The sequence below is a fragment of the Protobothrops mucrosquamatus genome, unplaced genomic scaffold (assembly GCF_001527695.2).
Source record: "Protobothrops mucrosquamatus isolate PMUCROS unplaced genomic scaffold, P.Mucros_1.0 scaffold1, whole genome shotgun sequence".
Lineage (NCBI taxonomy): Eukaryota > Metazoa > Chordata > Lepidosauria > Squamata > Viperidae > Protobothrops > Protobothrops mucrosquamatus.
This window is the reverse complement of record NW_015386388.1, coordinates 1351880-1373312: the sequence shown is the minus strand read 5'-3', so window position 1 is coordinate 1373312 and position 21433 is coordinate 1351880. Positions and strand designations below refer to the sequence as shown.

The 21433-nt window shown below is 39.0% G+C and overlaps 1 protein-coding gene across 2 annotated transcripts; it reads left to right on the top strand.

The window, feature by feature from the left end:
- The first annotated feature begins 5249 nt into the window (after nt 1–5249).
- FKBP10 (FKBP prolyl isomerase 10) lies at nt 5250–21395 on the top strand. 2 transcript variants are annotated; one of them, XM_015832229.1, is made up of 10 exons: nt 5250–5508; nt 9128–9273; nt 9555–9744; nt 10389–10534; nt 11163–11352; nt 13671–13816; nt 15532–15721; nt 16197–16339; nt 18295–18458; nt 19399–21395. In XM_015832229.1, the coding sequence occupies exons 1-10, from the start codon at nt 5315–5317 to the stop codon at nt 19579–19581; spliced, it is 1692 nt and encodes a 563-aa protein (XP_015687715.1). In that variant the 5' UTR covers nt 5250–5314; the 3' UTR covers nt 19582–21395. The 2 variants fall into 2 exon arrangements, with proteins under 2 accessions (XP_015687715.1, XP_015687714.1); XM_015832228.1 differs by having other exon boundaries at nt 5278–5508; nt 9573–9744.
- Nucleotides 21396–21433: the final 38 nt, after the last annotated feature.

The window sequence follows — 21433 nt, the reverse complement described above, 5'->3', positions numbered from 1 at the left end:
ATGTGGGGAAAAGTTAGATTTTAAATTAAGGAATTAAAAAATATATAGGGGAAAAAAAGCAAATAGGAAATCACTTTTTTTTTTACCAAGGAAGTACATGGATATGTCCATGTTATCACCATTAATCAAGATTAATTAAGATTACAGCTAAATGGAGGAATGTAAGCAGTGAGTACCACAAGGTTCTGTCTTAGTCCAGTCCTCTTCAATATCTTCATAAATGACTTAATGTAAAACTCATCAAATTCCCAGATGATACTAAGCTGGCAGGAATAGCTAACACCCCAGAAGACAAGCTGAGGATCCAAAAAGAATGGACAATGGACCCTATCCAACAAAATGAAATGGAAAAAAGCAAGATTTTACACTTAGGCAGGAAAAACCAAAGGTACAAGTAAAGATTAGGCAAAACCTGGTTCAAAAACAGTAACTGTGAGAAGGATCTTGGAGTCCTAGTAGACGATCACTTAAACGTGAGCCAGCAGTTTGCAGCAGCAGCCAAAACAGCTAATAAGATAGATAAGCTTTATTGTAATTTTTTTACTGTGGGCACACTGGCACACATTAAAAATGAAATTGTTGCCTGCTCTCAAAAGTGTATACATACATAACACACATATAAACATGATGTATACAACATATGTATATACCTACACATATGTTGTTGTTGTTAATTGCGAAGTCGTGTCTGACCCATCGCGACCCCATGGACAACGTTCCTCCAGGTCTTCCTGTCCTCTACCATCTTCTGGAGTCCATTTAAGTTCACACCTACTGCTTCAGTGACTCCATTCAGCAACCTCATTCTCTGTCGTCCCCTTCTTCTATTGCCCTCAATCTTTCCCAGCATTAGGCCTTTCTCCAGTGAGTCCTTCCTTCTCATTAGGTGGCCAAAGTATTTGAGTTTCAACTTAAGGATCTGGCCTTCTAAAGAGCTCGTAGGAGTCTTCTCCAGCACCATAGTTCAAAGGCCTCAATTATTTGGCACTCAGCCTTTCTTATGGTCCAACTTTCACATCCATACATTGCAACTGGGAAAACCATGGCCTTGACTAAACACACTTTTGTTGGCAGGGTGATGTTTCTGCTTCTTAGTATGCTGTTGGCGCTCAGCCTTTCTTATGGTCCAACTTTCACATCCATACATTGCAACTGGGAAAACCATGGCCTTGACTATACGAACTTTTGTTGGCAGGGTGATGTCTCTGCTTCTTAGTATGCTGTCTAGATTTGCCATAGCTTTCCTCCCCAGAAGCAAGCGTCTTTTAATTTCTTGGCTGCAGTCCCCATCTGAGGTGATCTTGGAGCCCAGGAAAATAAAATCTGTCACTACTTCCATTTCTTCCCCATCTATTTGCCAGGAATTGAGAGGGCCATTGCCATGATTTTGGTTTTCTTAATATTGAGATTCAAGCCAACTTTTGCATTCGCCTTCTTCACCCGCATCAAGAGGCTCTTTAGTTCCTCTTCACTTTCTGCCAATAGAGTGGTATCATCTGCATATCTTAAGTTGTTGATATTTCTCCTGGCAATTTTAATTCCAACTTTTGATTCATCTAGCCCTGCCTTTCTCATGATGTGCTCTGCATATATGTTAAATAGGCATGGCGACAGTATACAGCCTTGCCAGACTCCTTTCCCAATTTTGAACCAATCAGTGGTTCCGTGTCCAGTTCTCACTGTTGCTTCTTGACTCGCATATAGGTTTCTCAAGAGACAAATAAGATGGTTTGGTACTCCCATCTCTTTAAGAATTTGCCACAATTTGTTGTGATCCACACAATCAAAGGCTTTAGCATAGTCAATGAAGCAGAAGTAGATGTTTTTCTGGAACTCCCTAGCTTTCTCCATGATCCAGTGTATGTTGGCAATTTGATCTCTAGTTCCTCTGCCTCTTCGAAATCCTGCCTGTACTTCTGGTAGTTCTCGATCCACATACTGCAAGAGTCTAGCTTGTAGGATTTTAAGCATAACTTTACTAGCATGTGAAATGAATGCAATGGTGCGATAGTTTGAACATTCTTTGGCATTGCCTTTCTTTGGAATTGGAATGTAAACTGACCTTTTCCAATCCTGTGGCCAGTGTTGAGTTTTCCAAATTTGTTGGCAAATTGAGTGTAGCACTTTTACTGCATCGTCTTTTAAAATTTTGAATAGCTCAGCTGGAATACTGTCACCTCCACTAGCTTTGTTGTTGCTCAGATTTCCTAAGCCCCATTTCACTTTACATTCTAGGATGTCTGGCTCGAGGTCAGTGACCACCCCATCGTGGTTATCTGGGACATCTCTTGGGTTGTTGGAAAAGAGTGTTTGTTATGACCATCGTATTCTCTTGACAAAATTCTATCAGCTTGTGCCCTGCTTCATTTTGTACTCCAAGGCCAAGCTTGCCTGTTATTCCGGTTATCTTTTGGCTTCCTATTTTAGCATTCCAATCCCCCATGATGATAAGGACATCATTTTTTGGTGTTAATTCTATAAGGTGCTGTAGGGCTTCATAGAACCGGTCAATTTCATCCTCTTCAGCACCAGTGGTTGGGGCATAGATTTGGACTACTGTAATATTGAATGGTTTGCCTTGGATTCGAACTGAGATCATTCTGTCATTTTGGGGATTGTATCCCAGTATTGCTTTTCCTATTCTTTTATTGACTAAGAAGGCTACTCCATTTCTTCTGAGGGATTCTTGCCCGCAGTAGTATACCTGATGGTCATCTGAGTTAAATTCACCCATTCCTGTCCATTTTAGTTCGCTGATTCCTAAGATGTTGATGTTCAGTCTTGTCATCTCTTGTTTGACTACATTTAGCTTGCCTTGATTCATGGATCTTACATTCCAGGTTCCTATGGAGAAAAAATCTTTACAGCATCGGACTTTCCTTTCACCACCAGATATGTCCACAGCTGAGCGTCCTTTCGGCTTTAGCCCAGTCACTTCATTCTTTCTGGCACTACTAGTACTAGCCTTCTGCTCTTCCCCAGTAGCATATTGGATACCTTCTGACCTGAGGGGCTCATCTTCCAGCGTCATATCTTTTTGCCTTTTACTACTGTCCATGGGGTTTTCATGGCAAAGATACTGGAGTGGTTTGCCATTTCCTTCTCCAGTGGATCACATTTTCTCAGAACTCTCTGCTCTGACCTGTCCGTCTTGGGTGGCCCTGCACGGCATAGCTCATAGCTTCATTGAGTTACGCAAGCCCCTTCGCCACGACAAGGCAGTAATCCATGAAGGAGACCTACACATATAAATACATATAAATATTAATCACTGTTCATCCTGAATACATAGCGAAAAGAGGAAGCTTGAGAGTTCACAAGGTTAATACTGTATGGAACAAAACTGTCACTGAATATGGATGTTCTGCTTTGGATACCATGAAGCCTCCTCCCAGAAGGTAACAAAGAAAACAGGTTGTGAAGAGGATGTATAGTGTCCCAGACAATTTTGCGAACCCTGCTCAAGCAACACTTATATGTTATGTCCTGAATAGAAGGGAGTGAATCATTTCTGCCATCCTTACCACTCTCTACACCGCCTTCCTGTTTGAAGGAGTGATGCTTCCAAACCAAACTGTAATGCAATGTGACAGTAATGTAATCCTTGGTTGTATAAAGAGGCATAGAATTAAAATCAAATGAAGTATTAGTACAGCTTTAAAAAGTCTTAGTAAGGCCACACATTGAATACTGCATCCAATTTCGTTCATCACATTACAAAAAAGATGTTGAGACTTTGGAAAAACTGCAGAGAAGAGCAAGTAAGATGATTAAAGGCCTAGAGACTAAAACATATGAAGAACGGTTGCAGGATTTGGGTTTGGCTAGTCTACAGAAAAGAAGGACTAAGGGGGACATGATAGCAGTATTCTGGTATTTGAGGAGTTGCCACAAAGAGGAAGGGATCAACTTATTTTCCAAAGCACCAGAAGGCAGGACAAGAAACAACGAATGGAAACTAATCAAGGAGAGAAGCAACCCAGAATTAAGGAAAACTTTCCTAAAAGTGAGGACAATTAACCAGTGGAAGAGTTTGCCATCAGAAGTTGTAGGTATTTCATCACTGGAGGTTTTTAAGAAGAGACTGGACAGTCACTTGTCTGAAATGATATAGGGTCTCCTGCTTGAGCAGGGGGTTGGACTAGGACCTCCAAAGTCCCTTGCAGTTCTATTCTGATTGATTGATTGAAGATGGACTTGAGATTTTATTACTAATACAATACTATTTTATTTTTTTATGATTTTATTATTATTGATTTTATTACTATTTGATACTAAAAGATTACACTGAATCTCTGTTTATGGGAATGCATTGGCTATGATGTGAGATACAAATATTGTCTGCATTAGTCCAAGCTGCAGGATTTACACTTTAAAACAATTCAGTTGTAGAACAGGAAAACAGAAATCTGTAAAAAAAATGTTTGCACTCCACTTTCAAATAGTAAATCTGGTAAATACTGGTAAAACAGGAGGAAGGAATATTACACCTTTGCCTCCTTGAGTAATTTTTTTTTAAAAGGTGGGATAAAAATAAAACAAAATGCTGATTTACTCTTGCATTTTAGTTAGGAAATAAGTCTATCAACCCTACTTCTATAAGACACTTTTATTTCACTCCTCAGTCACCCTGGTTATACAAGCAAGGTCTGAGGCAATCTATCTATACTTTATAGTGGAACTCATAACTAACATTTACTGAATTTATTAAATTATCCGATCCTCTGGCATCAGAGCATTTTCTATATGGCAGCAGATTCTTTTACGTTAATACTGTAATGTTTTCAGGAAAAAAACCGAGGGAGGATTCTCACTCAGCTGCTTCTGCCGCTCCACCACACGCTCCTTGGGACCACGTAAGCAGGCCTTCTTCTGTTTTCCACTGAGTTAATCAGCCGGCACTAGGACCAGGAAAAGGGTTTCTTTCAACCTTTTTAGCGAGTCCGGTTCTCTTGTCAAGACTTTTTGTTGCCCGGACACGTTTTTCATATAGTTTCTTGCAGCCTTTGATGTTCAACTGGCAAGGGGGAAGGGCAGAACACCAACTGTTTTTTTAGAGAGATTTCGGTAATCTCAGAAACGTAGAAACCATAGTCCCGCAGGGATTTTAGGATCTTTTTTTGGCCACCCTAGCTCAGGCCGCTGTTTTACACGTCGACGGAATTGATGCTGCTGGCTAGAGTTCTCTAGGCCGCCTCTATTTTACCAAAGCGCCTCCTCTGGCCCGTTCTTTCCCCTCCCTCCCATCGCAGCGTGCAATCTCAAAGTGCAGCTTTTTTCTCCCTTTTGCACAATAGTGCCATCGGGGAAGATCATGAATTTGCTATACCTTATCTTCGCCTTGAGTTCTTGTGGGGTTCACAGCTTGGGAGACCCCGGTCCCTTAGAGGATGTCGTCATTGACAGATACTACATCCCCAAAGTGTGCTTGCGAGAAGTTCAGATGGGTGACTTCGTCCGCTACCATTACAATGGGACTTTTCAAGACGGCACCAAGTTTGACTCCAGGTACTGGCTCGCTCGGTAAATCCAGAACAACTGTACGAGGGAAAAGTCAGGGCTATTTTTAAAAACTTCTCTTTTTTTGTCGAGACCAGGGATAAGTATGCGTTGGTCACGAACAATGCTGTGGGATCATTATTAGCCCTATTAAATCTGAATTCTAAAATGTTAAGCATATTATTTATTTATAGAATTCGAAGGAAAAAGTTTTCCCGTAAATTGCAGTACAAAAACTAAAGTTACATTTTATTCTTTTATTTTGCAGAGTATTTCCGAAGTATTAAGTTCAGGGGAAAAAAACTAAAAAAAGAAAAGGCTACACCCTCTCTTTTTTGAGGAATTATGTATCTTCTTTTCCCTGTTTTGCTGGACTTCAATAAAGAAGAAATTTGGCATTGCTGACCATTCACATCACTTCTATGTGACTGCACAGCATTTATGTTGCAGAAGGCAAAGCATGGATGAATGTTATTGGAATAATGTTGGGTTAATTTTATAAATTCCTAGTTCTGAATGAGAAAGAAGGTGGGACCGGCTTAGGAACCAGATATTTGAGTAAAGGAGGGATAAGATGGATTCCTGTCTTATAGTGGGTTGAGATGCCAGGGCAAAATGGTGGAGAATTCAATATGGTAAACGTCTAAAATGAGTTTAAATCTATTTGCTTAAGTAGGTGATGAAATGTTAACATATCATATGATTATCAACCATATCTTGAAGTTTACTCTTTGACCAGAGTATTAGAAACAGGTTTATTCCTTATGGAACAATTAAATAGAAACCATCCATGCATGTTTCCTTTCATCTCTGTAAATAAAAGGGTTAGAGACTTGAAAAGGAAAACACTGTGAGAACTGCAGTGTTGTTTTTTTTAAATTTAATTATAATGACATCTATTTATATCAAACTATGTTCGCTCTAGATTTTGATATGGAAACTTTATCTTTAATTAGTTTCATAATTATTCCTTTTAGAAAATGGATTTAAGTTAGGATTGCACCATGCATTAATCACTATTATTGGCTCCCTCAACACCTGGTTGTCTAATGGCATTATTTTGTTAAACAGCTACCCAGAAATAGTTCCCTGTTGAATGTAATGAGATTTACTATTGGGGATACAAGGTTTAATTCTGCATCTGCCATAAGATTCCCTATTGTTCAACAACATGGGAGCAGGGTTTCTTACCAATATCCATAATTTGCTTGATTTTTGCCCTAACAACCCATATTTAAATACACTGTATTTGCACTGCCTGGGATTTCTGAACACTCAGGAAGCCTTCTCTAATCCCATGCTTTCCATTTGTATTTTGACTACAACTGTTATGATTCTTATACCAGTGACAACTGAATGGGAAAACTACGGGAAAGGCTTCTATTAGTTATATTGCTTAAGATCCATTGATTAGCTGATCTTCCAATAAGACTTTTTAAAAAAGTATTTATGTAAGCATTCTTTCGCTAGATCAATCCAGTCCAACATATTACTATTATTTACATTCATATTCATGATAATCCCATGTAATAAAGTTCCATGCCTTTAATATGCCAAAAAGTTGAAAATAAATTCTTTTGCAGGATATAATAGCTGGATATAATACTCTGTTAGTTCAGCATCAGTGAGTGTGAATATACTGTAACTTTTGCTTATACATCTATAGTGTTCAAATGTATTACAATATTTCAATATTTCCTTCAAGTGTTAAATATTATTGCCCTTAATGTTTAGTTTTGATTTTCACCTAGACAGTGTCCTGAAACTGTTTAAAGGAAAGAGACAGTGGGTTGCAAAGGGGTGCCAAAGAGATAGTGTCTATAATGGGATCTGAAATTTTGGCTGTAGACGTGTCACTGCATGAAAACGTAACAGAACTGAAAAGTTAATTTTGAATGGCTAGATTTTGCAAGCTAAAATATTGGCTTCCATTCCTATTCCAAATACATGAAGTAGGCTGCCAGCCCTATAAAATGCATGCAAGTTTATGGCTAGTTTAAGTTTTCAGAAGATTTGTTGGTAAGGAAAATTCAGTCCCAGTTTAAACTGCAGTTTTGGAAAGGCCATGCTGACTTAGCTAGCCTTTCCTCCAGCTGCATTTGGAATGTAAGATTCTGCTATTCGACTCCGAGCAAAGGAAACTAGAGATCATGTTTCACTTTCTTCTTTCTATGCTAGAAAAAAGGGATCATTTTAGAAGGAAAGATTTGCAGAACATCCATCCATGATCTGGATAAATAATTAGATTGAGATACAACTCTGTTAAACACATGGATTCTGCTTTTGCAGCACAATAATAATTATAGTAGATCTGTCCTAAAATATTCAGCTGCATCATTACAGAGGGAATGTTTAGCCCAGAGGTATCCAGCTTTGGCAACTTTAAGACTTGTGGACTTCAACTCCCAGAATTCCCTAGCCACCCAATCTACAAATCTTAAAGTTGCCAAGGATGTACACCCCTGGCTTAGTCAATCCATTCTGTGCATTGGTGACCACTATTATGTGACCATTATTATACTTGCCTTTTTTTGCAAGTATAAATTAGGGCCATAGGACCTTTACTTGCTGATTTCTTCAGCCCCTTTCTATTTTTTCACAATCAGAGTCATGTCCTTCTCTATTTAGATTTCAATGGATTCTATCCTGAAACAGTACAAATATGATAGATGGAGAAAATCCTGTTGTGGTTAAAATAACCTTCCAGCAGGGAACAGAAGTGCCTTTCAAAGGGAACAAAAGAGTCATTTGCGGTATTCAGGCTTAGTTGATTGTTCTATATAAATTGTTTTGATTTGAATGGTAGGTTGGGCTGAGATAGAGTAACTGGCTGCCCAGTACACTTTATGATCAAATGGAAACTTGAATCTGGGTCTTCTTAGTAAAGTCTGATAAGATTGAGTGGCTGAAGGTTTTAGGGATCCTCACATTCATATTTTTTTCATCATTAAATCTGGGGTGAGGTAACACTGCTCCAAACAGGGTTGGGGCACAAAATTTGGGGCTCTTCTTGGACTCAACAATTATTGCTTAAGGAGCACAAACTCAAAGTACCGTAGATTCTTTGCAGACTTGTATTCCTAGATTGGGGGGGTACTGCTTATGTCACTCATGCCATAATCACTACCTAGTTGGAGAATTGTAACACATATTTCAGCATTTGGAAGTTGATCCAGATGCAATACATGCAGTACTGGGTATGCTGTGAGGTACACCCACACAACACACTACAACATGAACTGGTTTCTACAGGCAATTCAAGGTTCTAGTTGTCACCTTTAAAGGCCTACATGGCATGGGGCTGAAATATTTCCAGAATGTTTCTGTCCATCCCAAGATCAGAGTGGGCATGTTCCAGGTTCCATTGCTGAAGTAGTTTTTTTTTTAAGCGTCCTTGGCTTAGATTTTTCTTTGATTTGTAAATTTGTATGATATTATCCGTTCACCACCTGGAATTCTATTGGTACTTAGCCATTATATACATTTGTCTAATAAATAAATATAAATTTTATACTTCATTGACTTTCCCTACACTGCCACATATTGTTACTGATTAGTGGTCAATTTAGAACAATTATCTAATTATTTATTCTTAATTCTCACTCTGACAATAATTTTTCTTCTCCAGCTATGACCGAGGTGCTACTGTGGCAGGTATTGCAGGTGTGGGACGACTCATCACTGGCATGGACAGGGGCCTGCAGGGCATGTGTGTGAATGAGAGGAGGCATCTCATTGTGCCACCACACCTTGGCTATGGTAGCATCGGTGTTGGTGAGTATCAAACTTCTGATGTTGATTGGAAAGATGAGAGCAGAATTATGCTTACAACTCTAAATTAGAAAGTTGCTTCTCAATCACAATTATAAATATGCATAGTATTTTCCAGATTTCTTTTTTCCCTTCCACATCATATATTTTCATCCATAATTGTTTTTTTCACCATTTTCTTTGCCAATATTTTCTAGCTATATGATAATATGGAAAGATATAATGCTGTGTACATGGTACTCTCCTGGTCTCCATTATAGTGGATCTTATTTTCAATCCCTTAGCTGGTCTCATCCCACCAGATACCACCCTCTATTTTGATGTCATCTTGCTTGACATTTGGAACAAAGAAGATAAGTTGCAGATCACCACTCTCCACAAGCCACAACAGTGTAATCGCACAGTGGAGAATTCAGACTTTGTACGATATTACTACAATGGCACACTTCTGGATGGAACCCCCTTTGATTCCAGGTAAGAAATTCTAAAGCAGAGAGCAATTTCTTGGCAGCTGAGGATCAAATGTTTATAAAAATAATCAGTTAAGAGCCACAATTGAGCATATGATGAGATGATATCATAAGTGGAATGATCTATGTGGTTATACTGAAAGACGTTTGTAGGCTACACTAGATCATGTGTGACTTGCAAACTTCTTTCAGTTGCCTACTTTGGTGTTAACATATTACTGGTGGCTTGGTTCAGACAAAGAAAAAATACATCTAAAAAAGCAATTTCCATAATCAACTCAACAATTTCATTTTTTCCAGAGTAGGGGCAGCAATCCCCAAACAACTATACAATTGCAGAAGAAGCAGACATTCCCAGACCAAGCAAATTAAGTTGACTGATCAAGATGTTATAACCTTTTAACTCAGTTACAGTTATAAAGCAGAGATCTTTTTGCAAAGTCATTCCTAACTAATTACAACAAGATGTAATAAGGGTAGATAGAGGCCAATATATTGTCTTGAGTTTGTTGCCAGAGCCATCCAAATTACTTGCTTTTAAGATACTGTCTTGGACCACTGTTGGCCGCTCAGTTTTCATTCATTCCCTGATCTGCTTCATCTACCTAGTATCCAAAAAATTGTTCTCCATCCTCTCTTGCTTCCTAGCTATGGAAAAGACAATACTTATGACACCTATGTGGGTTCAGGCTGGCTAATCAAAGGTATGGACGAAGGCTTGCTAGGGATGTGTCCTGGAGAGAAGCGGCAAATAGTCATGCCTCCTTTCCTGGCCTATGGAGAGAAAGGCTATGGTAAGCTGGTCATGAAATTCATGTATTTCTTCTTCACCAAGAGATGAACTATTCCTCTTCTTTTGTTATGAAATCCTGAGCTACAAAAAAATGCAGATCTACTCATTTGGATTTCGCAAATAATTTGGATTTAACCACCACCCATCATTTGCAAATTTTATGTGGAAAAATAGACATTTGTAAGGAGAGAATTGTGGCTGTTAGCTCTACTCTTATATGGAACTCTTTTGTAGTTTTGGGATTATGTAGTCACCGCTATCCTTCTACCCTCCAGTTATTTTGGGACTGCAGATCTCAGAATTCCCAGCTGGGTAGGAGAAATATGTGGATTATGTGCAGTGTTGAGATATATTCAGGGTTTTTTGTTTGTTTTATACCAGGTGCTGCAAGCTACTGAGACTTGCAGTGAATTAAGCTTTGCAACTGGGCATTTTTTAAAAATGAATATCAAAATCTATTCTTACAAACATAGCATCTTTTGTATTCCTCCAGAGTGAATATCCACAAATAACATAAACAGCATACTGTTATCATCCAGTTGTTATCAAAAGCATTGTTATCACCACATCTGACTCAATTCATATCTGTGCCAGCTTAAGCTGAGTCCTTTCTCCTTTCTTTCTCTTAGGTACTGTCATCCCCCCGCAAGCATCTTTGGTTTTTTATGTTCTTTTGATGGACCTGCACAATCCAAAAGATAGTATCTTCTTGGAGTACTTGGAAGTGCCAACATCATGCAAACGCAAGGCTGTGACAGGAGATTTTGTGCGGTACCATTATAATGGCACTTTAATGGATGGGACCCTCTTCGATTCCAGGTGAAGAAAATACTCTGCTGAATCAAGTTCAAATTCTGATGATTACATGTCCATACAGTCTTTATGGCAACAGTATGGAAGTGATTGGCTTCTTTCAGCTTGGTTCCTTGATGTTTTATTTATTTATTTTATTTATTCAAATGTATTAGCCCCTAACCCCAATGAACTCGTAAGTCAGGGCTTTTCAACCTTTTCACCCATTGTACCACTTTTAGGATATGGCAACATCCGAGTACCACCAGTCGCCTAGCAAGGTGTCAAAACTTGATGACCCAAAAAAAAAAAAAAGGAAAAAAGTTATAAAGTACAGGTAGTCCTCGACTTACAACAGTTCGCTTAATGACTGCTCGAAGTTACAATGGCACTGAAAAAAGTGCCCCCCAAGTCAGAGCCGAGCAAGATGCCTGCCTGCCCTCCCAGCGGTGCTCTTCCTGCTGTCCGAGGTTTTCATTGTTGTGAGCATTTCTGTTGAGGATTCGCAGCAGGGGTGAGGTGGGGGGTGTTTGGTTTTTATTCCCCCCATCTGCTGGGTGGTTGCAGCAGGTTTTGGTCACTTCACATGACTCTGGAATACTGTGACCGTCATAAATATGAATCAGTTGCGAAGCATCTGAATGTAAATCACAAGACCCTGGAGATGCTGCAACATTCCAGCTGATTGGTGCTTCTTCTGGGCTCAGCAGAAGTGCCAGGATCAGCGCCGAGAGCCAGCTGGAGCCTGGCGCTGATCCTGGTGCTTCCACTGAGCCCTGACAGCCCCGAAGAAGCGCCGATCAGCTGGAAAGCGGCACTGATCCTGGCGCTTCCGCTGAGCCCTGACAGCCCTGCAGCTCCAGCCGTCTCTCGCTCAGGCTTGTGCGGTGCTGCCACCGGTTCAGCTCATTCCCCTCCCCCGCTACCACTTTTCTAGGATGATCGCGTACCACCTGCCAGATGCCAATGTACCACAGGTGGTACCCATACCACTGGTTGAAAAGCCCTGCTCTAAGTGGCGTACAAAATTGGAAAATCCAGAAAAACAGGTAAAATATCAAATCCAAGAGACAGACCAGATAAAAAGGATCTTATAAACAATACAAAGAAACAAGAGCACCAGAATTACAATAATACATTAATATATCAGCCTTTGGCTTGGAACCAAAGACAGGTTGTAAGAACTTTCCAGAGGGTGCAGGAGCAACCTTCAGCTTCCATCTGAGTTCTAACCAGCCTTTTAGGCATCAGCAGTTGGCTAGGTGTCATGATGACTTGCCAAGCTAGGAATGAAAAAAAGATCTTAGAATTGAAATTTACCTTGGAAAATACACCATCAGGCAAGAAAACAGTGAAAGCCACAGGTTGCATAGAGATGTGATAGATTGTATAGTAGTGTCAAGGAACATTACCCAACATGAGTTGCTTTCTTAAAATTGGATATTCAAAATAGGATTTTGCCACATGACTAGGTGTTCAAGTGAGACAAAATGACTGGAGTTGTACCTCTTTTGCTAGAATAAGGGGGTCCTGATCCTTTCTGGCAGAACAGAATCTTTACAGCAACTGGGTACATGTGCCAGAAGATTTGGTGACATCACAACCTTATGCAAATATCACTATCCCATATAATAGATTCTGAATAAAACAACATGTTTTCATTATGCAAGATTGAAAGGACTAATTCATGCCAGCCTTTGTTTGGGTATCATGTGTATGCAAATTTTGTTGTCATCCACAAATAGGTACCAGTAAGAGCAATCAGAGCAGCATAAACTGCTAAACCAAAATCCTGGTGAATGATTTTACCATGCCATTCAAACACTTAGCTAATAAGAAAGTGCTCCTGTGTTTATGTCCTTTAGGTTGCTCCTTTCTTATCTTCATAAATCCAGATCAGTATATCAGAAGGTCGGTATAGCCAGAAAGTAACTATTCAGGCAGGTTTTTCCAAATACAGTCAAAGAACAGGAAAACATCACAAGTGGAAAGCAAGAAGTAGAAATCCTCTGATTGTTGAAATCCTAACTATTTGAATTTGATCCAAAATAATTGTACGGAAGTGAGAGACTTCCACATATTTATCTTATTACTTAAGCCAGTTTTGTTCACCTGTTGTGATCTTCCTTCCCTTATACAGACCAGGTTTACTTAAATTGAGTTTAGACCAGGGCTAGGCAACCTTGGCTCTTTTATGACTCGTGGACTTCAACTCCCAGAATTCCTGAGCCAAGGTTGCCTACCCCTGGTTTAGACAGTGAGCAGTCTAGCTGGGAGTGAGCAATGGGTTTTGCTGTAGCACCAGCCAGTTCTTCCCCACAATTTCTTTTCTCTTTCAATTCCAGTTATTCACAGAATCATACTTACGACACTTACATTGGGAAAGGCTATATCATCCCTGGAATGGATCAAGGACTAGAAGGGGTCTGCATTGGTGAAAGAAGACGAATAATAATTCCTCCCCACTTAGCCTATGGAGAAAATGGGGCAGGTAGGTAGCAAGAAGATTGGGGAAAGCTTTAATGTAATTATAATAAACATTTTTATATGTATAAATATATATTATCTTCCAAATGTGTTGGACAAGCTCTTATAATTCCCATGCCTATTGTACAATATGAGCTGTACAATCCAAACACATCTAGAGAGATCTGTGGGAATTCTCTCCTTTGCTGATCAGACAAAGCAATCTGTATCTGAAAAATATAATTATAACATGAATATAAATTAGGCACTCAAGTCTGGCAAAGAATTCTCTATAAATATGGAAGTGCAGATTTTAAGATGTCTTGAGGTAGCTATGTGGCTCAATTCCTGTATGGTTAACTGGGATGTCCAGACATATGAACTATTAGGTCTGTGGAGATTCTCAGTCATCCAGTCATAGTTGTCTCAAAGGTGGTTTTTCAAAAGGCAACTGGATTATTTTCTCCCTTGAGGAAAAAAACCAGTTTTTTCCTCAAAGGAAAAAGCAGTCCCCTTGCCTTTTGAAAAAACACCTTTGAGACTTTTGTAATACAAGATTATGACATTTGGAATACAACTATACTTGCAAACGTTAAGATAAATTTTCAATATTTTGCAGTATTTCTATTTCTGTGTGTTGTGCCACTCTCAAGAACATATTTTATCTGTCCTGGAAGTAAATCCAGGTTGTTTATAGTGTATGGATCTTAATCAAGTTATTTTAATAGGCCATTGATTTGATTGGAATGTAGTCACACTTTTTCTCTGTGATATCGAGGTGGCATGTACAGCACTCTATTCTCTAATTTTTTCACCTCCAAACCATGCAAATTAAGTTTAACTGAGACTGCCCCAAAGCAATTGACTTTCTATGACAGAGAGTAGATATGCCCTTTTAACTCCTAATCAACTTATCTGCTATATCACACGGGCTCTCCTATGAAATATTAACAAGCAGTGCTAATTAGGGTCTAATTACTCTAACATCTATTCCTAAGGTAGCTACTTCATTTTCCCTTATGGTAGAATTAGCCCTGCTCTTCCTTTCCCTTGGAACCAACAATTTTTGCTAAACATTGGTTGGCTTCTAAATCTAATAGAGCAACATTGAGATACAACAGATCCTCAAATAAAATATGAAAGTGTCCAGTGTCTACAATTTACTTGATTCCTGAGCCAAGGAGATTTTGCATTCCTTAATAGTGCAGTATGGAAAAAGTTTTCAGAAGTCATAAAGTTCAATATTCAGTGGGCTAGACTGTGAAACAAAAGCAGAAGAAATGGCTGAGTTTATATTTCATAGTGATAGGCTTGATTCTGCCTTCATGCAGTATGTGAATATACCAATTCTGATTTGTTACACCACTGTTTGTCTCAACATGGTGTGTATACCTTGATATCATAGCTTGTTCAACAAACCAATAATTAAAACAAACAACGGGTTAACAATATGTAAACATAGGGAATATATCAATAGACAATGTTACCTCCTGTGCTGTTTGAAACTTTTTGGAGTCCATGTTCCTGGAAAACAGAGCAGCAAAATATCTTTGGTCGGCCAACTTCCACAGAGGACCTACATATATTATAATAATAATAATAACCGTATACCATTTCGGACAAATGGCTGTCCAGTCTCTTCTTAAAAACTTCCAATGTTGGAGCATTCACCGCTTCTGCAGGCAGGTTGTATACTCTTCTCCTCTTCCTCATTCTTTCTTGCATTCTTTTGTATTCCAGGGAACAAGATACCAGGCTCCGCTGTCCTTATATTTGATGTCCATGTCATTGATTTCCACAACCCCACAGATTCCGTAGAGATAGAGACCATCTTCCGCCCTGCAGACTGTAACGTCACCGCTCAGGATAGAGATTTTGTTCGCTATCATTATAACTGCTCACTCTTGGATGGTACCAAGCTTTTCTCCTCGTGAGTTCCTAGCTCCAAGTTCAGTTCAGTTAAATATCTACCCTGTCTCCACTGCAAAAATCCCAAAATGGAAATATTGAACAAATACATCAACAAACATAGCCTTTATTTTACCTATACGAACCAAATATAACACTCCTGATCTGAAAAGCACTATATAAACCTGAAAACTTTGGGACTTCTAAATTACAATAGTTGTTTAAGATATTTATTTCATGGGCTGTTTTCTGAGAACACCACAACTTTGTCAGTGTCCCACATTGCTTTAGATACCTTTCTAAGGCAAAATACTATGTGCTTAAATAAAGAGATACAATAATTTGCATAATCAATACAGTTGCAGAATTTAGGTTTTTCTTAAATCTAGAATTCTACAGAAAAAACTTTAGAGAGCTAATAAGGGATGGAACACGTTATTCTGAAAATCCAAGAAAGTATTTTCAAGAGGACTCAATGGCTTGTTTCCCACTAACAGGCATGACTATGAACATCCTCAAGAAGCTACCCTGGGTACCAATAAGATAATTGAAGGCTTGAACAGTGGCCTACTCAGCATGTGTGTGGGAGAGAAGAGGACTGTCATTGTTCCTCCACATTTGGGGCATGGTGAAAGTGGTGGTAAGGCAACTTCTTAGGAAACATTTCAGATTATCATTCAATTATACAAGTTGAGCAGAAGAAATGTAGAAATAAATATTGGATTAATCCTGAATCCCTTCCTGTGTCCCTTCCTCCCTCTCTTCTAGATATCATTATTGAAAAAGTTGATTCTCTCTCTCTCTCTCTCTCTCTCTCTCTCTCTCTCTCTCTCTCTCTCTGTGTGTGTGTGTGTGTGTGTGTGTGTGTGTGTGTGTGTGTGTGTGTGTAAAGTGATACAGGTAGTCCTTGAGTTATGGACCCTACATATTAGGTGGGAAGTCAAAAGGCTATCAAATGAACCACTAATGCTGGCACAGCTAAGGCTAGTATCTAGCAAGAAATGGAAAACTGGGAGGATTTCTTCTCATCACTGGCCTTAGCTTTACGAGTTTTAGTTTCACTAGCAAAGCTGACGTGCGTGGAGCTAAGGCATTTAGTGTTAGTGAAAAAGCTAACACTATCAAAGCTAATGCTGATGGATCTAAGGCTATCTAGTGAACCTAACGCTGGCAGAGCTAAGCTAGCCTTAGTGAGGAAAACAAAACCAAGAGTATCACTGATGTTATTTTTCACTTAGAAAAAGATAATAATAATAATAATAATAATAATAATAATTATTATTATTATTATTATTATTAATAATAATAATAATAATAATAATAATAATAATAATAATAATAATAATAATATTGGAAGGGACCTTGGAGATCGTCTAGTCCACCCCCCTGCTCAGGCAGGAAACCCTATACCATTTCGGACAAATGTCCAGTCTCTTTTTAAAAACTTCCAGTGTTGGAGCATTCACCCTTCTGGAGGCAGGTTGTTCCACTGGTTAATTGTTCTAACTGTCAGGAAGTTTCTCCTTAGTTCTAGGTTGCTTCTCTCCTTGCTTAGTTTCCACCCGTTGCTTCTTATCCTGCCTTCAGGCACCTTGGAGAATAGCTTGACTCCCTCTTCTTTGTGGCAGCCCCTGAGATATTGGAACACTGCTATCACGACCCCCCTCGTCCTTCTCTTCATTAAATTAGACATACCCAATTCCAGCAGCCATTCCTTATATGCTTTAGCCTCCAGTCCCCTAATCATCTTTGTTGCTGTATGCTTGTGGGATTGTGCTAGATAGCCCAGTAACAGAATGGCCGTAGAAACAATGCATTGATTCTATCAAGAGACTTAAATTCTTAGAAATAATTGTTGTAATCTTTAATATAATTTAAAGAGACCATTTATTAGAATAAATATGTCCCTTGCCTTTGACTCACAGACCCTAGTTTGCATGTCATACTAAGGCATATGTGATTCTTTGGGCAGGTTAAGTTTAGTGTGCTGCATGAATATAGGATTATACATATTGGTTTATTTAGTAAACCATAGTTAAGCCCACAATAGCCAAATTAATGTATGAATCAGGTCACTGTTACTGCTGCCTATAACATTGTTGTGCATGCCTGGAAACTAGATTTCTGCATTATAGATAGCTGTCAACTTATGACCATAATGAGCCCAAAATTTCTGTTGCTAAACAAGGCAGTTGTTAAATGAGTTTTGCCCCATTCCATGACCTTTTTACCAGTCAAGTGAATCACTGCAGTTGTTAAAGTGAATCACACGGTTGTTAAGTAAATCCGGCTTCCCTTAGTGACTTTGCTTGTTGAAAGTCAGCTGGGAAGGTTACAAATGGTAATCACATGATCATGGGACAGTGCAACTGTGATAAATATATGCCAGTGCCCAAGTGCCCAACTTTTGATCACGTGACCATGGGGATGCTGCAAGTTGTATGAAAACTGGTCATAAGTCATCTGGAAGTGAGAATCTTCATTGACATGGTCATAAGTCACTTTTTCAGTGCTACTGTAGCTTTAAACGGTCACTAAACAAATGGTTATAAATTGAGGATCACCTGTACTGAGATGTTAATCTTTTTCTTTGAGCCCGTGGTGTACCTGGAAGTGCTGTTCTTCGCTTTGAAATACAACTTTTACACCTGGAAGTCGGTGTTCCAGACGGTTATTTGTTCATTTGGCATGGTGAGCCACCCCAAAACCTGTTTGAAGCTATGGATCTGAATCAGAATGGTGAAGTCCCATCAGAGGAGGTGAGACTGTGTTCTGTTTTAGAAAGAAAGCAGCTGGTAAAGGATTCAGAACTGGAAGGATAATTAGATTGATTCTTATTGCCTAGTCCAGTGATGGCGAACTTTTTAGAGATCGAGTGCCCAAACTTCAACCCAAAACCCACTTAGGTATCGCTGGGTGCTGGGTGGGCGTGGCCGCCGGGTGGGCGTGGCTACAGTGGTCATGGCAGATGGGTGGGCGTGGCCAACTTGATGTTGCTCCTCGGGAGGGACACCTGTGGGGGCCGGGCAGGGTTGGGGGAGATCCAGGGGGGTCTATGGTGGGTGAGGTGGTGGGCAGGAGGCTAGTCCTGCAGGGTGAGGCAGGGCGGGGGTGCCATTGTCACAGGGCGAGGCAGAGGCCTGGCACCATCAACCTCCGCACACAGAGGCCAGCAAGTGCATGCTGGAATGTATCCGGCCACATGGGACCTTGGCGAGTTAGCGGGCGGCTGGTTGAAGAGGATGGTTGCCATCTCCGGGGCATGGCGCAGGTGCCCACAGAGAGGGCTCTGAATGCCGCCTCTGGTATGCGTGCCATAGGTTCGCCACCACTGGCCTAGTCCATTGAATGCATATGTTGGCAAAAAAGAAAGAGGTCTAAAGAAAGCAACAAGATTTTGCTTGTAGAAAATGCATATAGTTGGGGCATTTCCTGATATGAGATGGAGCTCTTAAAATGTTATCTAGTTTCTATAAATACTTGAGCTGAATTGTTATTAAGCCTACATTGAGGGAAAAATTTATTAGGGTATTCAGTAGTCAGTATATACAGTAAAATCAATAACTAATTAAATGGATTATTTCATCCTAGCTGCATTATTGCCAGAAATAAATCACTTTGTTTGAAATGCTTCACATCTAGAGGACCCACTTTTAGAAATAATGGACTATTGGTTTTTTTTCTATGTCCATTCTGCAGTTCTCCACATTCATTAAGTCCCAGATTGCAGAAGACAAAGGACATATGATTCCAGGCATTGACCCAGAAAAAGTAATCACAGACATGTTTCAGAATCAAGACCGGAATAAAGATGGGAAGATCACAGCAGAGGAACTGAAGCTGAAGTCAGATGAGGATCAAGTTAAACATGAGGAACTTTAAATTATAAAGAATCCCTTTTTTAAAAAATGTTCCCATTTGGTGGTCCTTTCCCTATTTGGGGGAGAAAATTGGCCTTCAAACACTTCCAATGTTAGACTGGATATAGGAAGCCATTAGGTTTTTTCCTCATTTGTTTTTGCTTTGACTGTATATTATTGGAAATGAGTAAAATGAGAAACAAAACCCAGTGGGCTAAATGAATGGTGATAAATCTCCCAATTCACTGGTTACATATCCTTTCCTGAGACCAATTCTTCCATCTTAATTGAATTCTGCTTATTTCCCGATTACAGCAGTTGTCTTGCCCATAAATCATGACATTAAACCAGATATTCTGCTTGGGATCTGTGCATTCAACTGTCCAAATCAAGGTTGAATTCACTATCAGGAAACCCAGACTGGCTTATTGGAGCCAAATAAGCAGTATCAGGTCTCTCTGTATTCATCAACTATTTTTAGGTTTTTAAGGCAAAAAGAACCCAAATTAATTTTTGTCTTTTTGGTATAAGTTAGAATAAGCATTTTTTAAAAATGGATTCCTGCACAATGCTTAAAGGATTTAATTGGCTCAGCCTTTTTCATGACTTTACCTTTGAATTTCTGTAACTGTTGTTAAAGTACAGGGCTGTTGGATCAATACCAATCTTAAAAATCCAGAGTCTTGATCAGAAGAGCATGACCATAATTTACTTTCCTTAAATCAGCTTTGGTTGCATTTTTCTCTAATGGGGATCTATGATTAACTGATAAAATTAAAATCCTTTAACTGTTAAAATTCTTGAAGCAACTAGTTCACCATAAAAAAAACTGGCTGGTACAAATAATGTATCTTTATGGCAGGCAAGGGACATTATTGACAATATTGGACTGTTAACATCCGTGACTTTGTCAGTCAAGAGGATGTTAAGTCTTAATTTGATATCAGATAGTTACATCAGCACACATGTTTAACCTCACTCCAGCTGCCAGTAGAGCTGAATAATAAAAAGTACTAATAGAAAGGCTGAAGTAAGTTAGGAAAACCTGTGCACATCCATGTGAGATTCTGAGCTACATGTTTCAACTGAATCATTAAAATTCTTGAAAGCAACATGAAATTGTTACTTTTGAGCAACAAGCAATTGTAAGTACAGGCCACTTATAATTATGTAAAATGTTTTTTTCTGAAGGCTAGAACACGCACATCCTAGTTGTAGTCTTTGTACACAATATACAAAAAGATGCACTGGCACCCACAATTTCTCCAAGTTGATGTCTTATAGAAATACATGAATTTCAGTTCTTATGCCTTTTTCTATCTAAGTAACGGATTTTCTCCCATGTACTTCAAGTTATACATCAAGTCATTCAAGAAAGATAGTCATAACATAGCAGTCACATCTTTTGAAGGCCCTTAAGTCACCAGTGGAACAATATTTATCATCATATAGAGGGTACAAAATTAAAATGTCTTTTGTGCTTCACCCATCTAAAAGTAGTCTAGGACTCATTCTCTTTTACTGAACAGAACATCCAGAAATTTACAGTACCCAGAATTCTTTTGAATAAGCCATAATATTAAGGATTGAAATCAGTAAAATCAATACTAAAGTATGTGCCTTTGGACTTACAAAAGTCTGAAGAGGGTTTTTTTAGTTACAACTGGTTTTTAAAAATTGTAGTATGTTGAAGTCAGTGGTACTGTGATAACTTTTAAAAAATTGGTTCAATTAAAGCAGATAAAACAAAATAGGCATACCAAAATGTTCAAAATAAGGCAATTGTTTTATTATATTTACATGTCTTTTAAATAAAAAATGTTGAAAATTTTGTGGAAAAGCTGGATTTGTCCATATATACCGTAGTTCAAAAA